The sequence below is a fragment of the Sus scrofa genome, chromosome 5 (genome assembly GCF_000003025.6).
Source record: "Sus scrofa isolate TJ Tabasco breed Duroc chromosome 5, Sscrofa11.1, whole genome shotgun sequence".
NCBI lineage: Eukaryota > Metazoa > Chordata > Mammalia > Artiodactyla > Suidae > Sus > Sus scrofa.
This window is the reverse complement of record NC_010447.5, coordinates 24,565,124-24,588,612: the sequence shown is the minus strand read 5'-3', so window position 1 is coordinate 24,588,612 and position 23,489 is coordinate 24,565,124. Positions and strand designations below refer to the sequence as shown.

The following is a 23,489-nucleotide window of genomic DNA, read 5'->3' as shown; positions in this document are numbered from 1 at the left end:
ATATATTGTTCACAAAGTAGTAATAAGTGCCATGGAATATACTACTAGGAAAGATGAGAGAAGAGAAAGCTAAAGAAACTATAATTATCCCTAAACTATTAATTCTGTAAAATCATGGAGAATGTCTATTTTATTCACCAACATACCTAACATTAAACTTAGTGCCTAACACATTAGTGGTGCTTTAGAATGATCGATCTGCTGAGTGAATGAATAAATAAGAATCAATGTCAGAAGGGACTGAGAATGTTTGGATAACTTAGACAAGAGTCAAGCATTTAGTCACATGCTGCTCACTAATCTGCTAGCTCTAAGAAATAAGTAACAAAGTCATTACACGTTTCAGTAAGGCTCAAACATGCCATTGCCAGTGGATTGAGGGTAGTGCATCTGGCCATCTGACCTTAATGCACTTATGGATGAGAAGGACATTTACAGGTACTTCCTCCTTCCAGTTGCAGAGGAAAATCCTAGCAGATACCAAGAACAGGGCTACTATATGCTTCAGAGTAGTCTCCTGAATGTGTTCAGGAAGCAAAATCCATGCTATTAAGCATGCACACAAATAGGTACCACAAAATTTGTCATGCCTGTATCCTCCTGGAGAATTTAATCCCAGAATATTTGCATTAATTTCCACAAATTGGTTCCTGATATGACAATTTTCACAGTGGCTAACCCCCCCCCCACCCCCGCCGCCGCCGCCCCACTGCCCCACCACCAGTGAGCTCAGGAATAGCTAGGGAGGTTTAAGCTATGTACTTAAAGACATGTGGCTCTAAGATTTTGCTGTTTGTATAGTGGAAAGGATTTTAGATTGGTGGCCTCTCTCCAACTTCCTAGTTGTATTTCTTCTGGGTAGATTATGGATAATATTTTTATATCCTGACCTCCTCTGTTTTTTTCTTATTTGCACTGCTGCAAACTTAGAATGTCTATCTTTCTCTATAATTCATCAGGGCTTTTCTGAAGGTGTACTAAATTTACACTATAAATGAAATGCTTCTAGGAAGGCTGTGGGCTGTTATGGTGGTACACATTTAATCAGCATGTCTGTCTTTTAGATCATCATTCTAAGAACTGCACTGCGTGAATTATATGTTAATCTTACCTGGGATCAGAATGTTCAGAGGAGAGTTACGGTGAAGTGAAATCACATCAGCTGTTTATTATTAGTCTTTTTATAGAGGTGTTCAGAGGAGTTGGAATTTTGATTTTTGTCTTTCTGTTTTATATTTTTTTAAAGAAAGAACAAAATCACTTGAATTGTAAACACTAACATTGTCCTCTTTACACAGATTGTATTTATTTTAGAATCCTGCATCAAAAGAAGTATTTTCCAATACATTGAAAATAAAATGATTCACTATGTGATTTTTATAGTTTTAGTTTAAATTTTGTAACTAATGCCATTTATTGTTGACAAGTAGATTATACATAGACTGTATACTTATACATAACTTCAGAAACTATAACTGATTCTATCCTTTTTTTGCCTACATCATATTTAAAAACATAACAGTTCACAAACATGTATCTTATTTGTCCTCTTTCCAAAAGCCACCCAGCTCAGTGTCAATGGGGAAAACCTAAATGGGAATACTACACATAAGCTCAGGAAGCTCTCTAAGAAAAAAAAAATCCACCTTAATTTTGGAAGAGGAATTTAGTTAAAAAAAAAAAGAAGCAGATATTTAGTGAGCACTAAAAGATAGCATATACTGTTCTTACTGTTTTATAAGGATTATTCCATTTCAATCTTACAATGATACTTAGTGGTACGTCCTTCTATTATTCTCATTCTATAACTTGAAGTGGCACCTGGATGCAGATCTTGCACTGTCAATTACTAAGATTTTCCATCTCTAATCATTATTTCTTCTACCCTCCTTTAGATCTCTACTCTCCTGGTTACACCTGTGTCATCCCAAATCATTTCTGAAAACTCAAGTTTAAGTATCCCATGTTTTGACTACAACCTCTTATTCTTCTAATGCCTTTATTCTGATTCCCCAAATTTCAGTAAGTCTGTATTACAAGAGAGGAACTAGCATGACCCTGTGCAGGGCTAAAACACAAATTCCCAAAGTATTTCATATATTCATGTTCATGAGTTGCACAACTGAATATTAGAATTATATTGATTCTCTCAAATTGATGTATATAGATTTATTGAAATTATAATTACCATACCAAATACTTTATTTTTTGAGGTACTTGAAAGCAAATTCTAAAATTTGTGTGGAAATATAAATTCTAAGATTTGTGCGGAAATATATCCAAGACAACTTGAAGAAAAAGATCAATGTTACAGGACTTGCTCTATAAATATCAAGAATAATTATAAAGATGCAGAAAATAAGTGAAGGGACAGTGATATGAATGCAACAGAATAGAAGCTCAGAAATATATCCAGAATATGAATGTTTAATTCTTAGCAATGGTAGTTCTGTAAAACATTGAGGTAAATAGAGATATTTTCAAAAAATATTGTTGTAAAAACTAGTCATCCATAATTAAAACACAAACCTAAATGGACCTTATCCCAGCTAATACACATATGCAGGAACACACACACACACACACAATCAATCAATTTCAGATGAATTATAGACCTAAATGTGAAGAGCACCACATAAAGGTTCTACAATACAGTTGGCCCTCTGTATTCATGGAGTCTGCATTTCCATATGCCCTTTGTTGAATCTTTTGATGTATCTGTGGGTATAGAGGGCTGAAGGGTACTACACCATTTATATAAGGGACTTGAGCATCTGTGGATATTGGTATCCTCAGGGGGTCCTGGAACCTGTCCCCTGCCAATAGCAAGAGATGACTTTCAATATACTGGTAAATAGTGGTAGTCTCTCAATATAATCTTTAGGAGTTCTAGGATAGGAGTGATTTATTAAGAAGGGCACAAAAAGAATAAGGCAAAACTAAAAGAATAATAAGTGGACTACATTAAAATTAAGAACTCATGTTCATCAAATAATATTACTTAAAGAGTAAAGGATGTAAAAATAGTATCCATAATCTACCCAGAAGAAATAGAACTAGGAAGTTGGATGGGGGCTACCAAATTTAAATACTCTCCAATGTACAATCTACAAATAGGAAAAAAGTATTTGTAACACATGTAATCAATAAAATCTCATTCATAATATATTAAAAATCCTTAAAATACAATAAGCAAAAGCAAAAAAAATTGAAAAATGTGCAAAAATCTTAAACACTTCAAAAATGCTCAATCTTACTAGTAAACAGAGGAATAAATGCAACCTAAATTTACAAGAAGATACAACTCATTGATGAGAATGATGGCAAAATTCAATAGTGTGATGATAGCAAGTGTTGGCAAGGATATAAGTTAACAGGGATTTTCATAATTTGCTGGTATGTATGTAAACTGTTAAGACCATTTTGGAAAACAATCAGCCATATCTATTAGATCTGAAAGACAGACATAGTATAACATAGCCTATTTCACACACACCAACACACCCACAGAAATGCTTGCATATGTTCACTAGGATATGTGTACTAGAAGGTTCATAGTGCATAGTTCAAAACTACAAACAACCAAATGTCAAAAAACTATGAAATAAATTATAGTATATTCATATGACTAAATGCCAAACAAAAATGAAAATAAACTGCAGATATACAAAAACATTTATGAATCTTAAGAGCATAATGTTAAGGGAAAGAAGTCAACATAGTAAGAAAAGTACTGTATGATTTAATTTATGTAAAGTTCAAAAACAACAAAATTAACTTTTCTTCCTAATGCATATTTAGATAGTAAAACTCTAAAATAAGTAGTCGATATAGGAGTTCCTGTTGTGGCGCAGTGGAAACGAATCTAACTAGGAACCATGAGGTTGCAGGTTTGATCCCTGGCCTTGTTTAATGGGTTAAGGATCTGGCATTGCCGTGAGCTGTGGTGTAGGTTGCAGACGCAGCTCAGATTCCGTGTTGCTGTGGCTCTGGCATAGGCTGGCGGCTACAGCTCCGACTGGACCCCTAGCCTGGGAACCACCATATACCACAAGTGTGGCCCTAAAAAGACAAAAAGACAAAAAAAAGTTGCTATAAATACTATAAAATTCAGGATAGTTATTAATGCAGGAAATAGGGAAGGGAATATGATCAGCAAAGCCTCTGTACAAACTTTGTGGGGTCCTGCTGTATTCCATGTCTTGATCTGAGTAATGACAAACAGGGTGTTTGTCCTCCATAAATTTGTTAAGCTGAGCATTTATGTTTTTCATCTTTGTTACATATTAGTAAAAAATAAAGATATAATTATATTAAAAGAGTTAAGTAGGCAGATACCACATTTTAATGTTTCCAGATAACACTTTGAAGATAGGGTTGAAAGAGTCAGAAGGATGAGGAAGAGTGTCCCAATACTGATAAAATCTGAACATATTCACAAATCAGTGAAAGAAAAAATGTAAAACCATGAGCAAGATAAACAGAGAAAGAGGGTTGCAGTGTGGCCCCAGAGTATATGAAAGAAACTTGGATCATCAATGTACCCCCTGGATTCAGATGGCACATTCAGAAGAGTTACCTTGACAGGGATGGAGCATCTACAGAGATGTGAACCAAGATTAAAAGAAGGTTTGGTTATGCACCCAGAGACTTGTAACAGCAGAAAGTCCTTACAACCCCTTAGCCTGAGGGAACAAGGGTGGGCAGGGAGGGGATGATGTCAGAAATGAGTGGTTTAGCCAAGTTCAAGTTAGAGCTGAAGCTGAGGAAGGGGGTTACCCACTGGAGCTAAATAGGAAGAGGGAATAGGGCAAAGGCAGGAGTAGGGGACTAAGTCCCATGATCCCTTCTTCCACTCTCTAATTTCCTTTCATTGCTTGCCGTTGTCCAAACCCAACTGAAAATCAGAGCATCAGAGCATGTTAGTGGCAGAGTGAGGTAGTTGGAAGAGGCTAGTCTTCTGTAACACAGAACAGGCAGAGGAAGACAGAGAAATCATGTATGGAGAGGTGAGCAAATGAAGAATGACAGTGCATTTTTCTTAATAGAGAAAACTTAGTTCAGAAAGGACACTTCTCCTTAGGCAAGAGGGACTATAGAAATACATGTGTGATAATTCAGAGAAAATCTTGGTGTGAAGGAAGGATAGTTCAGGGAACTCTTATCTAATGGCCTTAATCTCAAAGTCAGTGCAGGGGTTGTCTGCTTATAGGGAAGGAAAACGGGTAGATCAGACCATTTGAGAAGATTAGAGGGAACCTGAAAATTACTATAGTGGGAAATTTAGTAGGAAGTCAATTAGGTATGACAAAAGAAATGCTGAGTTGCATGAAAGCCAAGTGAATTTTTCATACGATGACACTTTCCCCATTTTAGTGTTTTAGCAAATATGAATCAAAGCTGCTTATACAGAAATGAAAATAAGTTGTCTTTATTTAACTGCTTCTGAGGCAAAAAAAGAGTTTTGAGGGCAGGACTTGTCTTATTCCTACCTATTTCCACACCTCCTTGCCTCCCTCACCTGTGTTATAGACATCAAATACATGTGACATTTGTGTGGGTGTGCACGCTTGTGTGGTTATACACTCACATACAATCTAACAGGGTATACTTGAATATTTTCCTAGTCAGCCTAGGTACTCTTTACCTTAATCTATTGCAATTAACTCAATACAATATATATATTGTGTTGAGAGAAAGCACCATCTATGAACCAGGAAGAGGGCCCTCACCAGAAGATAACCATGCCACCATCTTCACTTTAGACATCTCGACTTCTGAACTGTGAGCAGTAAATTTCTATTGTGTAAAAGCTACCCAGTACGTGGTATTTTGTTATATCAGCCTAGCCAGACTAAGACAGTAAGTCAGGCATACATTATCTTTGAGCTTGAATTCAGTAAGCATTTACTTTTATGGATGCATTTTAGGTAAGGCTATATGTAGGATGGTTTCAGCAGTTAATTACTTTCATGAAAACTAGAGTATATATGCCATATTATGTCAAAGAGTTCAGGAATATTTGATTGATGTTTGTATATGTATTTTTTCCATATCTCTGTTCACCTTTTTTTTTTCTGATTTTAAAAGTAAATGGTGGCATTAAATGAAAGCAAGAAAGTAATTAGTGACTGATCATATGGTATAATCAAAATTTTCTAACCTAGTCTTAGGGAATATTTAGATATTCTTTTAAAGCCAAATGATTTAGAAAAGACATTTGTGATCATGGCTTCTGAAATAATGGGTGATCATTCTCTAAACTATCAATCAGTGCACGCCTGTAGTATGTTTAGCCTAGCCTCTATTAGGTAACAATGAAAACATCAAGTTGAATTAAGCCAACAGTTTCAGTCAGAAGGTAAAGATGAGCAAGAATTTTTCCAGGTTCAAATGTACTGACACCAGGACTAAGGCAGTAATTGAAATGGATATTATGGACACATTATTGTTAAAGCTGTACCAAAGGAATACCTTTCAAGAGAGTCAAAAGTTTGGGCAATTCTGAGTACTATATACTCACTGGAAATTGAGATATAACTTTAAGATAAGAGATAAGATTAGAAACTACAATTTGACAGAGGAGATTCTCTACCAGAGTTCAAGTGTTTACTATTTGAACCTTTACTGAGGGTCAGCTATGGTCAAGGCAAGCTGTCAGGTACTAAGAAGAGTGCCAGCAGGAGGGACAAAGGTGGGGGATTAGGAATACCCTGACTCCATGATCTGTTTTATTCAGAAAGGATTCATTATCTTTGGTTTTTTTTTTTTTAATTTCTCTTTATTTCTTATTACAGTATAGTTGATTGACACTGTTGTGTCAATTTCTGCTGTACAGAATAGTGACCCAGCCATACATAAATACACATTCTTTTTTTCATACCATCCTCCATCATGTTCTACCCCAAGAGACTGTACATACTTCCCTGTGTTGTAGAGTAGGAGCTCATAGCTTATCCATTCTAACTGTAATACTTTGCATCCATTATCCCCGAACTCCCTGTCAGTCCCATTTCCTCCCCTTTCCCCTTGGCAACCACAAGTCTGCTCTCCATGTCCATGATCTGTTTCTATTTTGTAGATAGATTAATTTGTGCTGTATTTTAGATTCCACATATAAGTGATACTATATGGTATTCATCTTCCTCTTTCTGGCTTACTCACTTAGTATGAGAGTCTCTAGCTCCATCCATGTTGCTGCAAATGGCATTATTTTGTTCTTTTTATGGCTGAGTAGTATTCTATGGTCTATATATATCACATCTTCTTAATCCATTCATCTGTGGATGGACATTTAGGTTGTTTCCATGTCTTGGCTATTGTGTATAGTGCTGCAATGAACATACAGGTGCATGTATATTTTTCAGTGAAAGTTTTGTCTGGCTATATGCCCAAGAGTGGGATTGCTGGATCATATGGTAGTTCTATATTTAGTTTTCTGAGTTACCTTCATACTGTTTTCCATAGTGTACCAATTTACATTTCCACCAAAAGTGTAGGAGTATTCCCTTTTCTCCACACCCTTGAATCCAGCATTTGTTATTTGTTGACTTGTTAATGATGGTCATTCTGACAGGTGTGAGGTGGTACCTCATAGTAGTTTTGATTTGCATTTTTCTAATAATCACTGATGTTGAGCATTTTCTCCTGTGCTTGTTGGCCTTCTGCATTATCTTCTTTGGAGAAATGTCTATTCAGGTCTTTTGCCCATTTTTCAGTTGGGTTGTTGATTTTTTTTTTCTTGCTGTTGAGTTGTATGAGTTGTTTGTATATTTTGGAGATAAAACTTTTGTTGGTTGCATCACTTGCAAAGATTTTGTCCCATTGTCTAGGTTGTCTTTTCATTTTTAAAAATGGTTTCCTTTTGCTACACAGAATTTTTTGAGTATAATTAGGTCCCATTGGTTTACTTGTGTCTTTATTGTCATTATTCTAGGAGGTGGATCAAACAAGATGTTGCTATGATTTAGGTCAATGAGCTTTCTATGTTTTCCTCTAGGAGTTTCATAATATTTGGCCCTATATTTAGGTGTCTAATCCATTTTAAGTTTGTTTTTGTGTATGGTGTTAGAAACTGTTCTAATTTCATTCTTTTACATGCAGCTGTCCAGTTTTCCCAGCACCACTTATTGAGGAGACTGTCTTTCTTCTACTGTATGTTCTTGGCTCATTTGTCATAGATTAGTTGACCATGGGTGCTTGAGTTTATTTCTGGGCTTTCTATCTTGTTCCACTGATCTGTATTTCTGTTTTTGTGCCAGTACCATTTTGCCATATTGTGTGGATAAATGTGGCTTTGTAGTATAGTCTAAAGTCAGGATCCTGATTTCTCCAGTTCCATTTTTCTTTTTCAATATTGCTTTGGCTATTTAGGGTCTTTTGGGTTTCCATAAATATTTTAAAACATTCTATTTAGTTCTGTAATAATGACCTTGATAATCTGATAGGGATTGCACTGAATCTATAGATTGCCTTGGGTATTATAGTCATTTTGACAATATTGCTTCTTCCAATCCAAGAACATGGTATATTTTTCCATTTGTTTGTGTCGTCTTTGATTTCTTTCATCAGAATTTTATAGTTTTCTTAGTACAGGTCTTGTCTCTTTAGGTAGGTTTATTCCTAGGAATTTTATCATTTTTGATGCAATGGTACATGGGACGGTTTCCCTAATTTCTCTTCCTGTTCTTTCATTGTTAGTATATAGAAACACAATTGATTTCTGTGTATTAATTTTGTATCCTTCAATTTTACCAAATTCATTGATGAGCTCTAACAATTTTCTGGTAGTGTCTTTAGGATTTTCTATGTATAGTATCATGTCATCTGCACACAGTGATTGTTTTACTTTTTCTTTTCTGGCAAGGATTCCTTTTATTTCTTTTTCTTCTCTGATTGCCATTGCTAGGATACCAAAATTATGTTGAATAACAGTGGTGAATGTGGCCATCTTTGTCTTGTTCCTGATCTTGGTGGAAATGCTTTCAGATTTTCATTGTTGAGAATAATGTTAGCTGTGGGTTCGACATACATGACTTTTATTACGTTGAGATAGGTTCCCCCTATGCCCACTTTCTGGAAAGTTTTTTTTTTTTTTTGTCTTTTGTTGTTGTTGTTGCTGTTGTTGCTATTTCTTGGGCCACTCCCGCGGCATATGGAGGTTCCCAGGCTAGGGGTCTAATCGGAGCTGTAGCCACCGGCCTACGCCAGAGCCACAGCAACGCGGGATCCGAGCTGTGTCTGCGACCTACACCACAGCTCACGGCAACGCCGGATCGTTAACCCACTGAGCAAGGGCAGGGACAGAACCCGCAACCTCATGGTTCCTAGTCGGATTCGTTAACCACTGCGCCACGATGGGAACTCCTGGAAAGTTTTTTTAATCAGAAATAGGTGTTGATTTTTGTCAAAAACATCTATGGAGATGATTTTTATTTTTCAGTTCATTGCTTTGGTATATCACATTGATTGATTTGCAACTGAAGAATCCTTGCATCCCTGGGATAAATCCCACTTATCATGGTGTGTGTTCCTTTTAATATATATTTGGATTCATTTTGCTATTATTTTTGAGGATTTATGCATATATATTTATCATGGATATTAGCCTGTAATTTTATTTTTTGTGGTATCCTTTTACAATTTTTGTATTGGGGTGATGGTGGCCTCCTAGAATGAGCTTGGGAGTGTTCCTTCCTCTGTAATTTTTTGGAAGAGTTTCAGAAGGATGAGTGTTACCTCTTTGAATGTTTGCTAGAATTCACCTGTGCAGCCATTTGTTCCTTGACTTTTGTTCGTTGGAAGTTTTTAATTCAGATTTTCAATATTAGTACTTATAATTCATCTATTCATATTTTCTATTTCTTCCTGGTTCAGTCTTGGTAGGTTGTACCTTTGTTAAGAATCTGTCCATTTCTTCTGTGCTGTCCGTTTTATTGGTATATAGTTTCTTATATTAGTTGCTTATGATCCATTGTATTTCTGTAGGTCAGCTGTAATTTCTCCTTTTTCATTTTAATTTTATTGATAGAAATGTCTCTCTTTTTTTCTTGATGAGTCTGGCTAAAGTTTTATTCATTTTGTTGATCTTCCCAAAGAAAAACTTTTGGTTTCATTGATCTTCTTTAGTGTTTTGTCTCTAATTTATTTCTGCTCTGATCTTTATGATTTCTTTCGTTATAGTAATTTTGGGCTTTGTATGTTCTTCCGTATTTAGATATTTTAGGTGTAAGGTTAGGTTGTTTATTTGAGATTTTTCTTGTTTCCTGAGATAAGACTGTATTTATATAAACTTCCCTCTCAGAACTTTTGTTGTGTCCTATAGGTTTTGGCTTGTGTCTTCATTGTCATTTGTCTCTAAGTATCTTTTGATTTCCTCCTTGATTTCTTCATTGTATTTTGTAATGGCAAGGGCAGAATACATAATTATCTTTGAATCATTCCAATTTTTAATACTTGCCAATCAGTAAATAGGTCATCATCAGTTGTTAGACATTTCTATTGACGGCCCTAGGGTAGTAAAAACTAGAGTTGGACATCCTTAAGATGCTGTCTGAGAAATTTCTACATTAAGGCATGATATAAAGCAAGAATATTGTTCAAATGACCCAACTCTGTAAGGAAGAGCAGTGTGTACAACACTTAAACATAAGATGTAGTGGTGAGGTTGCGAAGGGACAGAAGGGAAAATGGCATATTTTGATTAAAAAGCTGTGTTTACACCCATTCCTGGATAAGGGAGAATTACTTGAAAATCAGGTGACATATTTCTTATCCAGTCTGCCAGTCTGCAAAATGTGCTGTCTTGGCATGGGTATTTGGCATTAACGTATGAACATATTGGAATATATGTTCCAAGTAGTGAATGTGTAACAGACCTCTCCAACCAGCATCTTTAACTGCAAACATGATTGAATAAAGGGTAGGTGGGGATCAGGAATAGGCAGGAAGTTGTCTGTTCCTTGACAAAATTATTGACAATAAAAAGTGCTAGGTAGCATCAAAATGTCACATATTCCACTAATCAATCATAGGTAATTGTAGGAAAGTTATTTGCCCATTCTGGGTCTCCGTTTCCTCATTGAAACATTGAAGCAGCTGGGTTAAATTATCTCTAAGTTATCTTTAACTATAGACCTTGGAACAATAATTGTTTAATGTAAAAAAAAAAAAACAAACCTATAAGTGGATCCTGCGCATGATCCTTAAAGTCCACTTTTCGTGTGAGCAACCAGAATGGACAAAGTATCTTTTCTACTACAGTGTAATTATTATTGTTATTATTAGAAGTATTATCAACAACTACAAAACTCTAAGACTAGAGCTTGGACTCTTCACAGTGCATCTTTGACTAATTACTTAATGTATAAATGTGATTCAAAGCTATAGCATCATTGTGGTTTCACCAGGTTTTGGGTCTTTTTGCAATATTTCTTTCAGTGATTCTTAGTCTTCACATATGCAGCACATCATGAAGAATGATGGCAAGCTCAAATATATGTCCATTGCTCAGTATTGAGAGCTCAGAACTTTTAGCACATATATTTTTGTTTTATTTTTAATAATTGTAGTAAAATTCACATAACTTAAAATGTATCATTTAAACCATTTTAAAATGTGCAAGTCAGCGTTATTAAATACATTCAAAATGTTGTGCAACAACCATCATTATCTAGTTCCCTAGCTTTTCATGACACAAACAGCAACTCCATACCCATTAGCTGTTAACTCCTTATTCCCCCTCTCCTCCTAGCCTGCTAAGGCTGTCAACTGCTAATCTCTTTCTATCTCTATGGATTTACCTATTAGAGATTTCCCCTATATGAGATCATGTAATACATGACCTGCTTTCTTTCATTTATTAAGTTTTCAAAGTTCATCTGTTAGAGCAGATATTAATACTTTAATTCTCTTTATGCCTAATATTCCTTTGTATGTATTTATTTACCCTTTCACTGGTTGCTGGATATTATCTTGTTTCTATTCTTTGAGGAGTATGAATAATGCCACTGTGAATATTTGTATATAAGTTTTTATTTGAACACCTATTTTTAGTTATTTGAGGTAGATTCTTAAGAGTAGAATTGTTGAGTCACATGTCTAACTATAACATGTTTAACTATATTTACTTACTGAGATATTGCCAGACTCTTAATCAGTAGTAGTTGTACCATTTCACTTTAGGACATTATTTTTAAGTATAATTCTCAAAACATCCCTATGGATAGGTAAAATGATTATGCTGAGAAGATGGCCGAGGGCTTGAGAATTTAGGTAACATACTTGCCCAAAGTCACCACTTATGATCTCTTGGCTTCCTGACTAAAATTGAACTCATCAAATATGAGACTGAGTCCATGAAAACACAGACAGGAAAATATCTCTGATGTAGATGTTTCCCCTGGGATATAAAGACAACTTATAGCTTTATTTTGACATTGATTTTGTTGTTGTTCTAAACTGAATTAAACATTCCCAATCAAATTTCCTAATTCCTCTTTGTTAGAGTCATTTCTTGTTAGCAAATTTGGCACAATGTTCTTTGGCTTGTGTAGTGCACCTATTCATTTGTTCATTCATTTGCAATGAACATTGTATTTGACAACCTTGCAGCATAATAGCTGAATATTCACTGTTAAACTTTAATACAATTCCGCACTCTTTGCCCTAAAATTTTTACCCAGTTTGAAAAACAAAAGGGAAGTTGTGATCTATTTCTTTATGGAAAAGGAGAACCTAGTGATTTTAGAAAGGAGGAAATAACGTTGAGACTAAAATGCAGACATTTACATGAATGTTGTCATTCTAGACCCCCAAGCCCAAGGGCACACTGTAGCATTAAAGATAAAAAAGTATCTGCAGGCCACAGTGCAATACTCCTTAGGAACCTCCCCTTGTAGAATTCTAGAAGTCTCTGAGTATCACTCGTGGATACTTCTTTTATCTGTCCCCTGCTTTATATATGAACTTCAAACATTCTTAAGCACATTAAAGAATTTCTTTAGTTCAGTTGCATGTGTCACAAAGTTCCTGAAAATATGTCTAATCTTGTCGGGGAGAATTCAGAAATTCTCCTGCTCCTTGTATCATACATAAAGCTAGCATGATTATAAGTTAGGGGAATCTGATCACATTTATGTAAGGATTTCTAGGGCATTGAATATTCATGAAAAATAATATAGAGTTTCTTAAAGCCACATATTAAAGAAGAATGGTTTCAGTAATGTGAGGTACAGGGAGGTATACAAACATTATTGATGAAATACATACTTAGTATTTGAACAGGCAACACATTATTTCATCTGGTTGTCTCTTCTGCAACCTATTTTAGTAGGTACTCTCAAAATAACCAGGCACTGTATTGGGCCCTGTAGATACATTGCCTTCTTTCCTTAGTACATACATGAGATAAATAATCATCATGAAATATAAGTATGAATATAGATATATGCATGCATCCATTTATTTCATGATGATGTCCCACATAAAGAAACAGTATTAGTATTAACAAAATAGCTGCACATTAACAACAATGATTTTATTATTTTATGCATAAATAAATAGATTGAAATCTGGTCTTTCTCTAGCTATGTGTAAATTTCACTTGGCGCTGAACTTTCACAAAGCAATGATTTATACTTTGCAGAGACCAGCTCAGTAGGATGGGGCTGAAGAACGGGTGCTGTGGAACTTAAGGAAAGAAAGTTAACATAAAACAAGACACAGAGACATTTACCTTAAGTAAAGGTGGGAACCGGGGGACTCAAGGTCTCAGGGACCAAGAGCCCTGCCTCAAGAAACCACACTGCTTTTATTGTGCTCTTGAAGATTACATCAAGCGAAAAGGGGGTTGTAGGTGCAGGATATAGGTATTTTTTTTATTATTTTAAAAGTCACTTAGCTGGTAAATGGTTAAAACTTTTTACTCTAAACTATAGGCATTTAAGAATCATTAGCATTTGAGTTAGCTATCTATGCATAGCATTTCAGAGAATCCTCACTGTGCTTCTGCATGCCTATTTGTGGCAACCCTGTGTGCCTAGGTTTGCACCTTGGTTCTCTTTTCTAATGCATATTCTGTTAACGACCACTCATAAACCACTTGGTCATGAGGTTCCTCTTTCTCTTATTCTTTAGAAGACATATCATGCTTGTGCAAATGGCGTGCCAATCTGCACAGGTCGGTGAGCCTAGACCATTGTATTATGTCCTCTTTCAGCTGACCCCACGAATAACCCATGCCCTTAGGTCTTTTTTCTTAAGCTTAAGTCATTTACCATCACCATGACTGTTTCTCAAGCAGGAAGACGGGACAAAGTAAGGAAGGACAAGATGGAGTTTTCAGCAAAGAGGCTAAGAAAATATTATAAAAACATGTCTCGCAACAATACTTGTTTTAGATGAAAGCAATAGCTTCTTCAATAGTTTTAAGAGAGAGCTTTGAAAAAGTGGTGGGATGTAATCTGAAGATGGAATAACTGGAACGTTTGATGCTGCTTCATGCTGATAACACTTTCCTGAAAATATCACCTGGCTTTGTGAAACACTTAAGGTAACCGGAAAAAAAAAAAGGCAAAGATTAGGGCACAGACACTGGATTTCACTTAACAAAACAGATATAATACTAGTTTGGCTTCCTATGTATGTGGCATTTTTGTTGAACTCTGTATGGGGTTTTTCTGTATGTGGTCTACATAATCAAGCCTATTTTTAGCCAGTTTATAGGAAAGTAGTCCCATCCTATAAATGGATTACTTTGTTCACTGCAGTCTGGGCTGAAGTGCTATCATGCATTTTCTCTTTTACCCTGTGTGATTCATTGAACATTTTATGGGATTATTTACTACAGAGAATGAAAAGGTTACTTGCGAAGTTGTCTTTAGAAAGATCCAGGTGAGGACCAGTAATGAAAAGACTTAATTACATTTCTCAGTAATCCTCACCATACCAGGATCACATAAGTGGGAAAATCATACCGAAAAAATGAAATCTCTGCAAATATCACACATACTGAGTAAGCTTATAGACTTCCCTAGAAATCCTTACAGGTGGTGGTAAAATATCTTTGACTGATGCAATAAGTTACAACATGGTAGAGAAAGAAGGTTTTGTTTCACATTCTTAGAGTGCTAAAGTTTTCAACAGGAATGCAACAATTAAATAGTTGCTTTGCTTCGCCACAGACATTCTGAATATGCCTATGTTTTGAATTCAACTACATAAATTGTCCTTTACTTCCAGAAATAATCATATTGAATGGAATGGAAAAGATAAAGAGTATGTTTTGAATACTTCCAGTGCCATCTATTGGCTGTTAAATTTGTTGTTTCAATGCTAAGACATACCAGTTACTATTAGGTATGGAGGAAGACATTTCACACATTCAAGATAAAATCACATTCAGTTGAATGTCTGAAGGGCTATAAATATTACAATGTGCCTCTGAAATTTTATGTGTTATTTCAAATCAGGCAATATACTTGGCATATAATAAGGAGTAAACAAACATATATACATATTTTAAATATTAATTCGACTCATAAGGATCCAGTGAGATTACATTAAATACCAACCATAGATTATTTTACTTATTTCATAAATAAAATAAAATGAATGACTCTTCTTTATACAATGAAAAAAATTTCTCAAAGCCTGTGGCTTTTACAAATGCAAAATTATTCTTTCTGTCATAAAGGAAGCTATTTTGTGTCACAAAAATGACTCAATTAATAGCATTTTTGCTTTGTGTAAGGACCAGAAATTAACAGAGAAAAGATTGTGAAGTAGGTTTTTAAAGATGTCTTTTCTAAAGCTCCCTTTTTACATGTGTATAGTAATGGTTGAATAATTTGAACATTCAAATTAAAGGACATGCAATTAATTAGTTTCAGGTAAAATTGTTTTCTCATTCAATTTTGCAAGCACAGCTAATTGAATAATGAAGAGTTAAGCCCAGGAAAAAGAAAGCCAGCCTTTTAAAATTTGGCTCTCTTTTCCTTTTCACATAATGAGTACTTTCAAACATTTATGATCTATAAATGTCCTCATTGAAAGACAGTGAGAGAAAAGAGAGAGAGGGAGGAAGAGAAAGAGAAATATTGGGACAAATTGGTAGTCATGATATACTCAAAATAATGTATTTTTCTTGTGGTATAGCGAATTGTTAAAATTTCTACTTTGACCTCCAGTCAGCTTCACTTGCGGTTTACAATTTTTGTGCACATTTTAGCTATATATGTGTACACACACACATTTTAATAGCAGCACGTGGTATATGGAAGTTCCTAGGCTAGGGGTCAAATCAGAGCTATAGTTGCTGGCTTGCACCACAGCCACAGCAACATGGGATCAGAGCTGCATCTGCAACCTACACCACAGCTCAGGGCAATGCCGGATCTTTAACCCACGGAGTGGAGCCAGGGATCGAACCAATATCCTCGGGGGTACTAGTTGGGTACTTTACCACTGAGCTACAATGAGAACTCCTTTAGCACTATATTTTTATATAACATTTCACCGTAATGCACATTTTCACAGGTGTCTGTGTTATTGTTGATTACTTATAAAACTATAAGGTCTTACAATGAGGTGAAATAGTCATTGGAAGTCAAATAGAAAAGACAAATTTAATGTTTACTTTTCCAAAATGTGAGCTATTGTTAGTTTTATCAGTCAATTCTTTTTTTTTTTTTTTTTTTTTGTATTTCATGGTGACTCTATTTTTAACTGAAGAAATAAAGTCCTCAGCTTCTGAAGGGTGATACAACTTCTGTAAATCCAAGCCCATTTGAAAATAGAGTCCCATTTCCCAATATTTCTTATATTCAAATAGATGCTTTCATACATGGAGGACAGATAAAACAGAATTTTCCATCGTCAGTGCCACCAATTTCCTCAGGAGTGTTAGCCAGGCAATGAAATACGCAAACAGGAATGTAAAAAGTGATAGATACTTGACTCTTGTTTATAATTTAGAAATGTTGGGACTGATTCCCATTTTCTGTTTCCCTCCAAGGATATCTCTTATGCGACCAGAGGTCATTTTGATCTTACAGTCTATTTAATACTCAGATAACACATGAATAAAATTGTACACTGTGCTTGAAAATAAACAGAACCCTACAAAATCAAAGCTCCAAACAGACAGACAAGAGAAACGGGCTTTCCTATCCTAAAATAATGCTTGCCTTTTCTGTAATGATCTCATTAGTCAGGGTTTACCTTGGCCCTCCACGGTGGTCATTCTCCAGGGAATTGGTTTACTATCCGGTAAGATCACACCATACTTGAAGATGAACCTCAGGATGTGAGATGATTCAGCTTTGTTCAGGAACTTGCCTGCCTTTGATCTATTAAAAATTAATACAGTTTAGAATATAATGGAAGTTTGCAACAGTGGATTGCTTTTTAAGTGCTGTTTGTATACACATCCTGACAAGAAACTAAGTATGTATGCTGGGATCAATTTAGATAAGAAACCTAGGAGAGATTAAAGGAATCTAGTTGAGCTAATGTTTTGCACAAATGAGAAAAAGATACATGTACAAATGGAGGTGCATTTCAAAGTCCACAGCATAAATCTACTCAGTATTTTACATCAATATCTCTGCTTTATCTAAATAGAAATCCTATTGAAGATCCAACTCTGTATACCCTGCAGGGAACCAGGTGGCTGCAACCACACAAACTTTATTTCCTCTATCAATCTGTAATCCATTAAGAATCTGAACTCTGGAAGCAGACTGCTTGGGTTTAAATCCCTACTCTGACATCTATCACTTGTATAAATTTAGGTAAATTATATATATAAATCCTGAGTGTCACTTTCTTTATGTGTAAAATAAAATGAATATCTTTTAGAGCTGCGGAAAGATCATATACAGTACCATAAAAGTGCTTGTTATAGAGACTGGTGTTATAAAGCCTGGTGAGCAGAAAACATATTTTGACAAATTTTAGCCAATGTTATTATAAGACTCAAACTTATTTGGTTAAAAAAAGGAACTGTGGTGTATTTAAAGGAGAAAAAAAATGGGACACAATAAAACAATTGGGTCCTAACCTGCCTAAAGCTTTCAGTTCAGCTTCGTGACTCTCAACTGGGAAAGACACAAACTCATTTGTATTTTGGCTCCTCACCATAGCATGATGGGTAGAGCAGTAATGAACATAGCAGGCATGCATCTCTAAGCAGCACTCTGTATAGGCAGGATAAAAGTATTTACCTAAGACCCAGGGGTCCTGTGTCTCGGGAACCTGTTAAATCAGTATCTTTCTTCTCAGGGAAGCCCTGGTGGCACCACTATGATCCTTTTACCCCCAATAAAGGGTCCCCCTTACAACACTCCATCTCTCTGAAGGACCCTCTTCTGTCAACATTCACACTCCAAGGTCAACCCCTCCAGTGACCACCAGATTCCATGGATCATGAAGAGTTTATTTATTTATTTAAATTAGACATTTTATTTTTTTTATCTTTTTTTGTTTCTTTAATTTTATTTAATCTTTGAATCGCAAAAATGAAGACAAGAATCGAAAGCGATTGAGAGAGGAAGAGAACAGGTGGGTGGGAATTCAGAGAAAATAGGAAATTCAGAGTCAGAATGTGAGAAAGAAAAATAAAATGCCCATAGCCACAGGAGAGCCAAAGCACAAGAGGAGAAGGAAAGAAAGAAACAGAATAGGTGGAGTGAAGGAGCTGAGAAGAAGCTTATTCTCAAAACCAGATGTAGTTGTACAGAGAGATATATATAGCACATTTATTTCTGCCTGGCTACGCTCTTGTGCCTGGCATAGCTTTAAGTATTGTTTTTTTAATTGAAGTATAATTGATTGACAGTATCGTGTTGATTCCTGCTGTACAGCAAATTGATTGTTATATATACATTCCTTTTCATATTCTTTCCCATTATGGTTTATCCCAGGATATTAAATATAGTTCCCTGTGCTATACAGAGGATCTTGCTATTTTTCTGTTCTGTGTATGGTAGTTTGCATCTGATAACCCCAACTCCAGCTCCATCCCTTTCCCATCCCTCTGAACTTTAAGTATTTTAACTTGCATATTGTGTCTAGCAACTGTATGAGGTAGGTATTATGATTACCATTTTTGTAGATGGGAAAACAGGCACAGAAATAATAAGCAACTGGAAGAAAAACACACTGGTATTTCTCTTTCCCTTACAGGTGATAAGCAATCACCTTTGATCAGCCTCAAGAGGTTTTATTCTATTGAAGGAAACCCAAACTCTCTCATTTAAGCCCATCCTTGATCAATAAACTAACTAGTCAAGGCATCACAGAAAAATTCATCAGTTCTGGTATTTTGTGATGTGATCAATTATTTGGTCTCAAATAATCAATTTATAGGTTTCATCTTATTCATAAAAATGCAACCATTAAATATTAAAATGTTTTATTTTTTTTCTAAGTACTATTTAAAAACTTAATACTTTTCTTATTTTAGGCCAACTTCATTTTCTCCTCATCCTTCAAGTAGTCACTTAGTATGTGGCTAAATTAAGCATTTTACCTACCATTAGTGATTAATGTTCAACTGAAAAGGATTGCAAAAAAAAAAAAAAAAAAAATTCCAAACTTGAAAACTAAGGTATTTTGGAATAGAAATTTTGAGAAGAATATTTTAAATGCTTTTCCATGATGTGGAATTTCAATAGCATTTAGAATTTGAAATGAATTTTGCATTTTTAAGTTAATTTCTACAATACTGTTGGGAAGTAGGTAGTACCCATTGTGATTACAATTAGCTACCAGTTGAATATTTTAAACCACATTTTATGCACTGTAGTTTCAAACTGGTTATTGTCAAAAGGCAAAGAAATTAAGGTTTATGTGCTAAGCCTTCGACTAAGAGAGGTATGAAGATTTTTAGGATAAATAATCTCATGATATGAAAACAGAATAAACTGGAACCTTAAACTTTAGCATAGCAAGAATTTCTTTGTAGGTTTATCCCTGTGATGGTGAAGCAAGCTTACAAAATATTTCTGGTGCTATACATTATTTACATTTGACCTGGTAAAATTATGACTAATTAATAGCAAAAATGAGAAAAATGAATAGGAGGAAGAAGAGCAAGAAGGAGGAGGAAGAGGAGAAAAAAGGAGAATTACTTTTAGGATACAGATTTTTAATATACGTTACTGCATAAAAATCCTATGAATTGTATATTATTTCTGTTTTACAGATAAGGAAGCTGAGGCCCAAATTTTAAGTGAATTACCTAACATCATATAAATGTAATCAGAATCACATGAAATTGGTATTATAGGATAAATATCATTATTTTCCATATCTAAGATACTCAAGTGTGTGTGTATGCGTGTATTTGCTAAATCACTTCAACATGAAAGAATAATCATTTTGCCATATGCTCCCAAAGTGAAATAAAAATAATGTCTATTTCCAACAGCTCATGCTTTATAACCATTTTATAACCTTTAGAAAGTTTAACTAGAAACCTTTTCTCTTGGGCTGTGTTCCACTGATTGATGATAATGTCCTTAGCTAAAAGATGCATCATTATTGTGATTAATCTCATCTGGTGACAGTACCATTGCACAACTAAATCATCACACTGGAAAGAAACAAAATCAGTAACTCCATTTAGAATATTTGGTGATGATTGTTCAAGTATTACAAAATTCATATTAAATTACCTCCATATGGCATTAAACACTGTTCATTGCCTGCTGAAGACCTCAGTCTAAAAAAAAAATCAGTGATTTTCCATTTCTATTTCATGCATGTGTTTAGAGCTGTTCAGCTACTTGAGATAAAACTAGTATTTGAGGGGAAACCACTCTAATCAGTATTGTTTTTGGAACCACTCTTTGCCTATCATTTTCAGGTGTGCAATTTTTTTCTATTTGGAAAACTTTTTTTTTTCCCAGTAAACATGGTCTCATAATATTCTCTGTAACTCCTGACCCTAGATGAGATGGTTTTGCCAAGTTTCCTAGTTCCATTCTTAATCCGTTACATACAAATAAACTTGGCTTTATAGCATCATTACATTTCCTTTGATTTAAAATTCAAGTTGGAGTTCCAAGACACATTTAATTCTGCTGTTTCAAGAGGACCAAAAGCTATCTTGTTTCACATAAACAGACCACTTAAGTGTTCCTCTTTATCTGTTCTGCCCCATGGATATTATTCCTTCTCTATAGCATGATCCGCACTTCCCTCTTATCTACTTAAGGTCAAGTATAGCTATTTGTATATTCCTCATCCTCTTTGGGAGGAAGCTCACTGACGGGAGCCTTGTCTCTTTTTGACGTCTCACAACCTAACTAGACATTTCTACTCAGTGAAAACCTTCAAAATGAATAATAATATACTATGGTGGCCAGTGGCTAAAATGTGAATGCTTACTTTGCTATGCACTTTAGTTCTTTTACCTAGTTAATCCTCGCAGCAATTCGTAGATGCTATGATTATCCTTACTTTAGAAATGAGGAAACTGAGATAACCGAAAAAGTTTGTCACACAACCATCATACAATTATTACAGTGGTGAAGGTGGAATTTCATCCTGGGCATCCTGACTCAATGTTTTAAAGTCAATGCCTTAAAGCATTCTGGCTCACAACCCCGTTTTTCTTGAGAGATCTTTGGCCATCAAAGAATTGATGACTGTCAATTACCAAAAATGTTTTATGACTTTCATCAATTACATCTGATATAGAATTGCATTGTCATTTTATGTTTTATTTATCATGGGTGATGGTTAGTTTTATGTGTCATTTGGACTATGTCAAGGGATGCCTAGATAGCTGATAAAACATGATTTCTGGTGTGTCTGTATAGGCATTTCTGGAAAAGATTAGCATTTGAGTTAGTAGATAAAAAATGGAGTCACCATGGAAATACAAAAAAAAAAGATTGGAAAAATAATAGCTCATATTTTGGAAAACTAAACATTAAATTTGTCTTCTCTATCTGAATTCAAATGAATATTTCACCTCATTGTAAAACCTTATAAAGTTTTATAAGAAATCAACAATTAATTAATAAGTAACCAGCAATCAATAAGGCAGAAACCTGTGAAAACGTGCATTACAGCGAAGTGTCATATAAAAATACAATGTTATAAACTACACAAAAATTTGTAAACCAAAAGTGAGGTGGATTAGAGATCAAAAGAGTAGAAATTTTAACAATTCACAATACCACAAGAAAATTATATTATTTGGGGGATACATCACGACTACCATTTTGTCCCAATACTTCTCTCTCTCTTCCTCCTCCTCTCTCTCAATCTCTTTCAACTAGGATATTTATAGATCATAAATGTTCAAAAGTACTCATTATTAGAAAAGGAAAAGAGAGGCAAATTTTAAAAGGATGAATCAGATCTTGGGCCTTTGGACTCAGACTAAATTATACCACAGGCTCTCCTGTTTCTCCAGCTTGCAAATGGCATTTTGTGAGAATTCTTGGCCTCCTTAAACTGTATAAAAGACAATTCCCATAATAAATCTCCTCATATATATATCTATACATATCCTTTTGGTTCTGTTTCTCCGTAGCATTCTATCATGTCATAGTTTGTGTGTTTGTTTGCATTTCAGTGAACAGGAACCCTTCATTATCCATGCTTAGAGAAGACTGGACTGATTAACATATGCTCGTCAATGAATCCTCAGCAACTAGCATAGTAGCTAGACCGTAAGTGCTCAGAAAATTTTGTTTCATGCCTAACTATTGCTAGTGACATTATATTGTTTCAAAAGTAAGGCAAAGTGAGTAGTTTGGAAGAGACATTTGGATCATAAAAGATTTGTAAGGAAAAAAATCAAGTTGGACTTGTGTGTGATCACCAGTGATCACCAGAAGAGATGAATCAATAGTTCTTTTTTCTACCCTTTCTTACCCCAACCACATTTGAGATAGTCATGTGGTTTCAATCCATAAAAAAATACCTACACTGGATCATAAACAGAGGCTATGCAATTAGAAGTAGAAAATAAAATAAGTGTCTGCCTTGTAGAGGTTAAACGTGGTCTTAGCAGAAGGTGAAAAATTATCATTCAAAATCCTATTTAGCCCTAAGTTTTAAGAAGTATCTTACTAATTAATTCTTCTTATTAACCAGCTTTTCAAAATTAGTGTAAATACATGCTTCTCAGATCAACATGTACTAAGCCCAAAATAGAAGGAGAAGTATTTTGGAATCAGCACTGTACTTTCTTTGATCCTGAGGCCCTTTCCCATATGGTCGGCTGGCTGTAAAGCATCCACTGATCCAAGAGGTTGCTGTCACATCAGAACCAGGGGGAAAACAGGCATTAAATTCATGCTAAGATATAAAATGCAATGTTTTGGAAGACTGCCTGATCTTTTCCCCAAATTGAGTAGATTCAAAAATAACAAGAAACTCTCTAGTTTGCACGAAAAAGGGTAAAAAGAAGAGAACTATGGAATTAGACTACTGCCCGTGGTCTCTAAATTCTCCTAGGCTTAGCTCCT

At 35.0% G+C, this 23,489-nt stretch overlaps 1 protein-coding gene and 1 long non-coding RNA gene across 5 annotated transcripts in view; one reads left to right on the top strand and one right to left on the bottom strand.

Moving 5' to 3' along the window:
• Positions 1 to 23,489, bottom strand: part of LOC102166013 — a 175,865-nt gene that overhangs the window by 1,531 nt on the left and 150,845 nt on the right. Inside the window, exon 3 of the mRNA XM_021091908.1 lies at positions 17,221 to 17,348. Within this exon, the coding sequence (XP_020947567.1) occupies positions 17,221 to 17,348 (128 nt within the window). The remainder of the gene's footprint in view (positions 1 to 17,220; positions 17,349 to 23,489) is intronic.
• The window catches only part of LOC102165929, a 159,633-nt gene that overhangs the window by 113,162 nt on the left and 22,982 nt on the right, over positions 1 to 23,489 (top strand). For all 4 annotated transcript variants that reach the window (XR_002343994.1, XR_002343995.1, XR_001308718.2 and 1 more), the window contains one exon: positions 22,592 to 22,688. This is a non-coding gene — a long non-coding RNA (uncharacterized LOC102165929). The remainder of the gene's footprint in view (positions 1 to 22,591; positions 22,689 to 23,489) is intronic.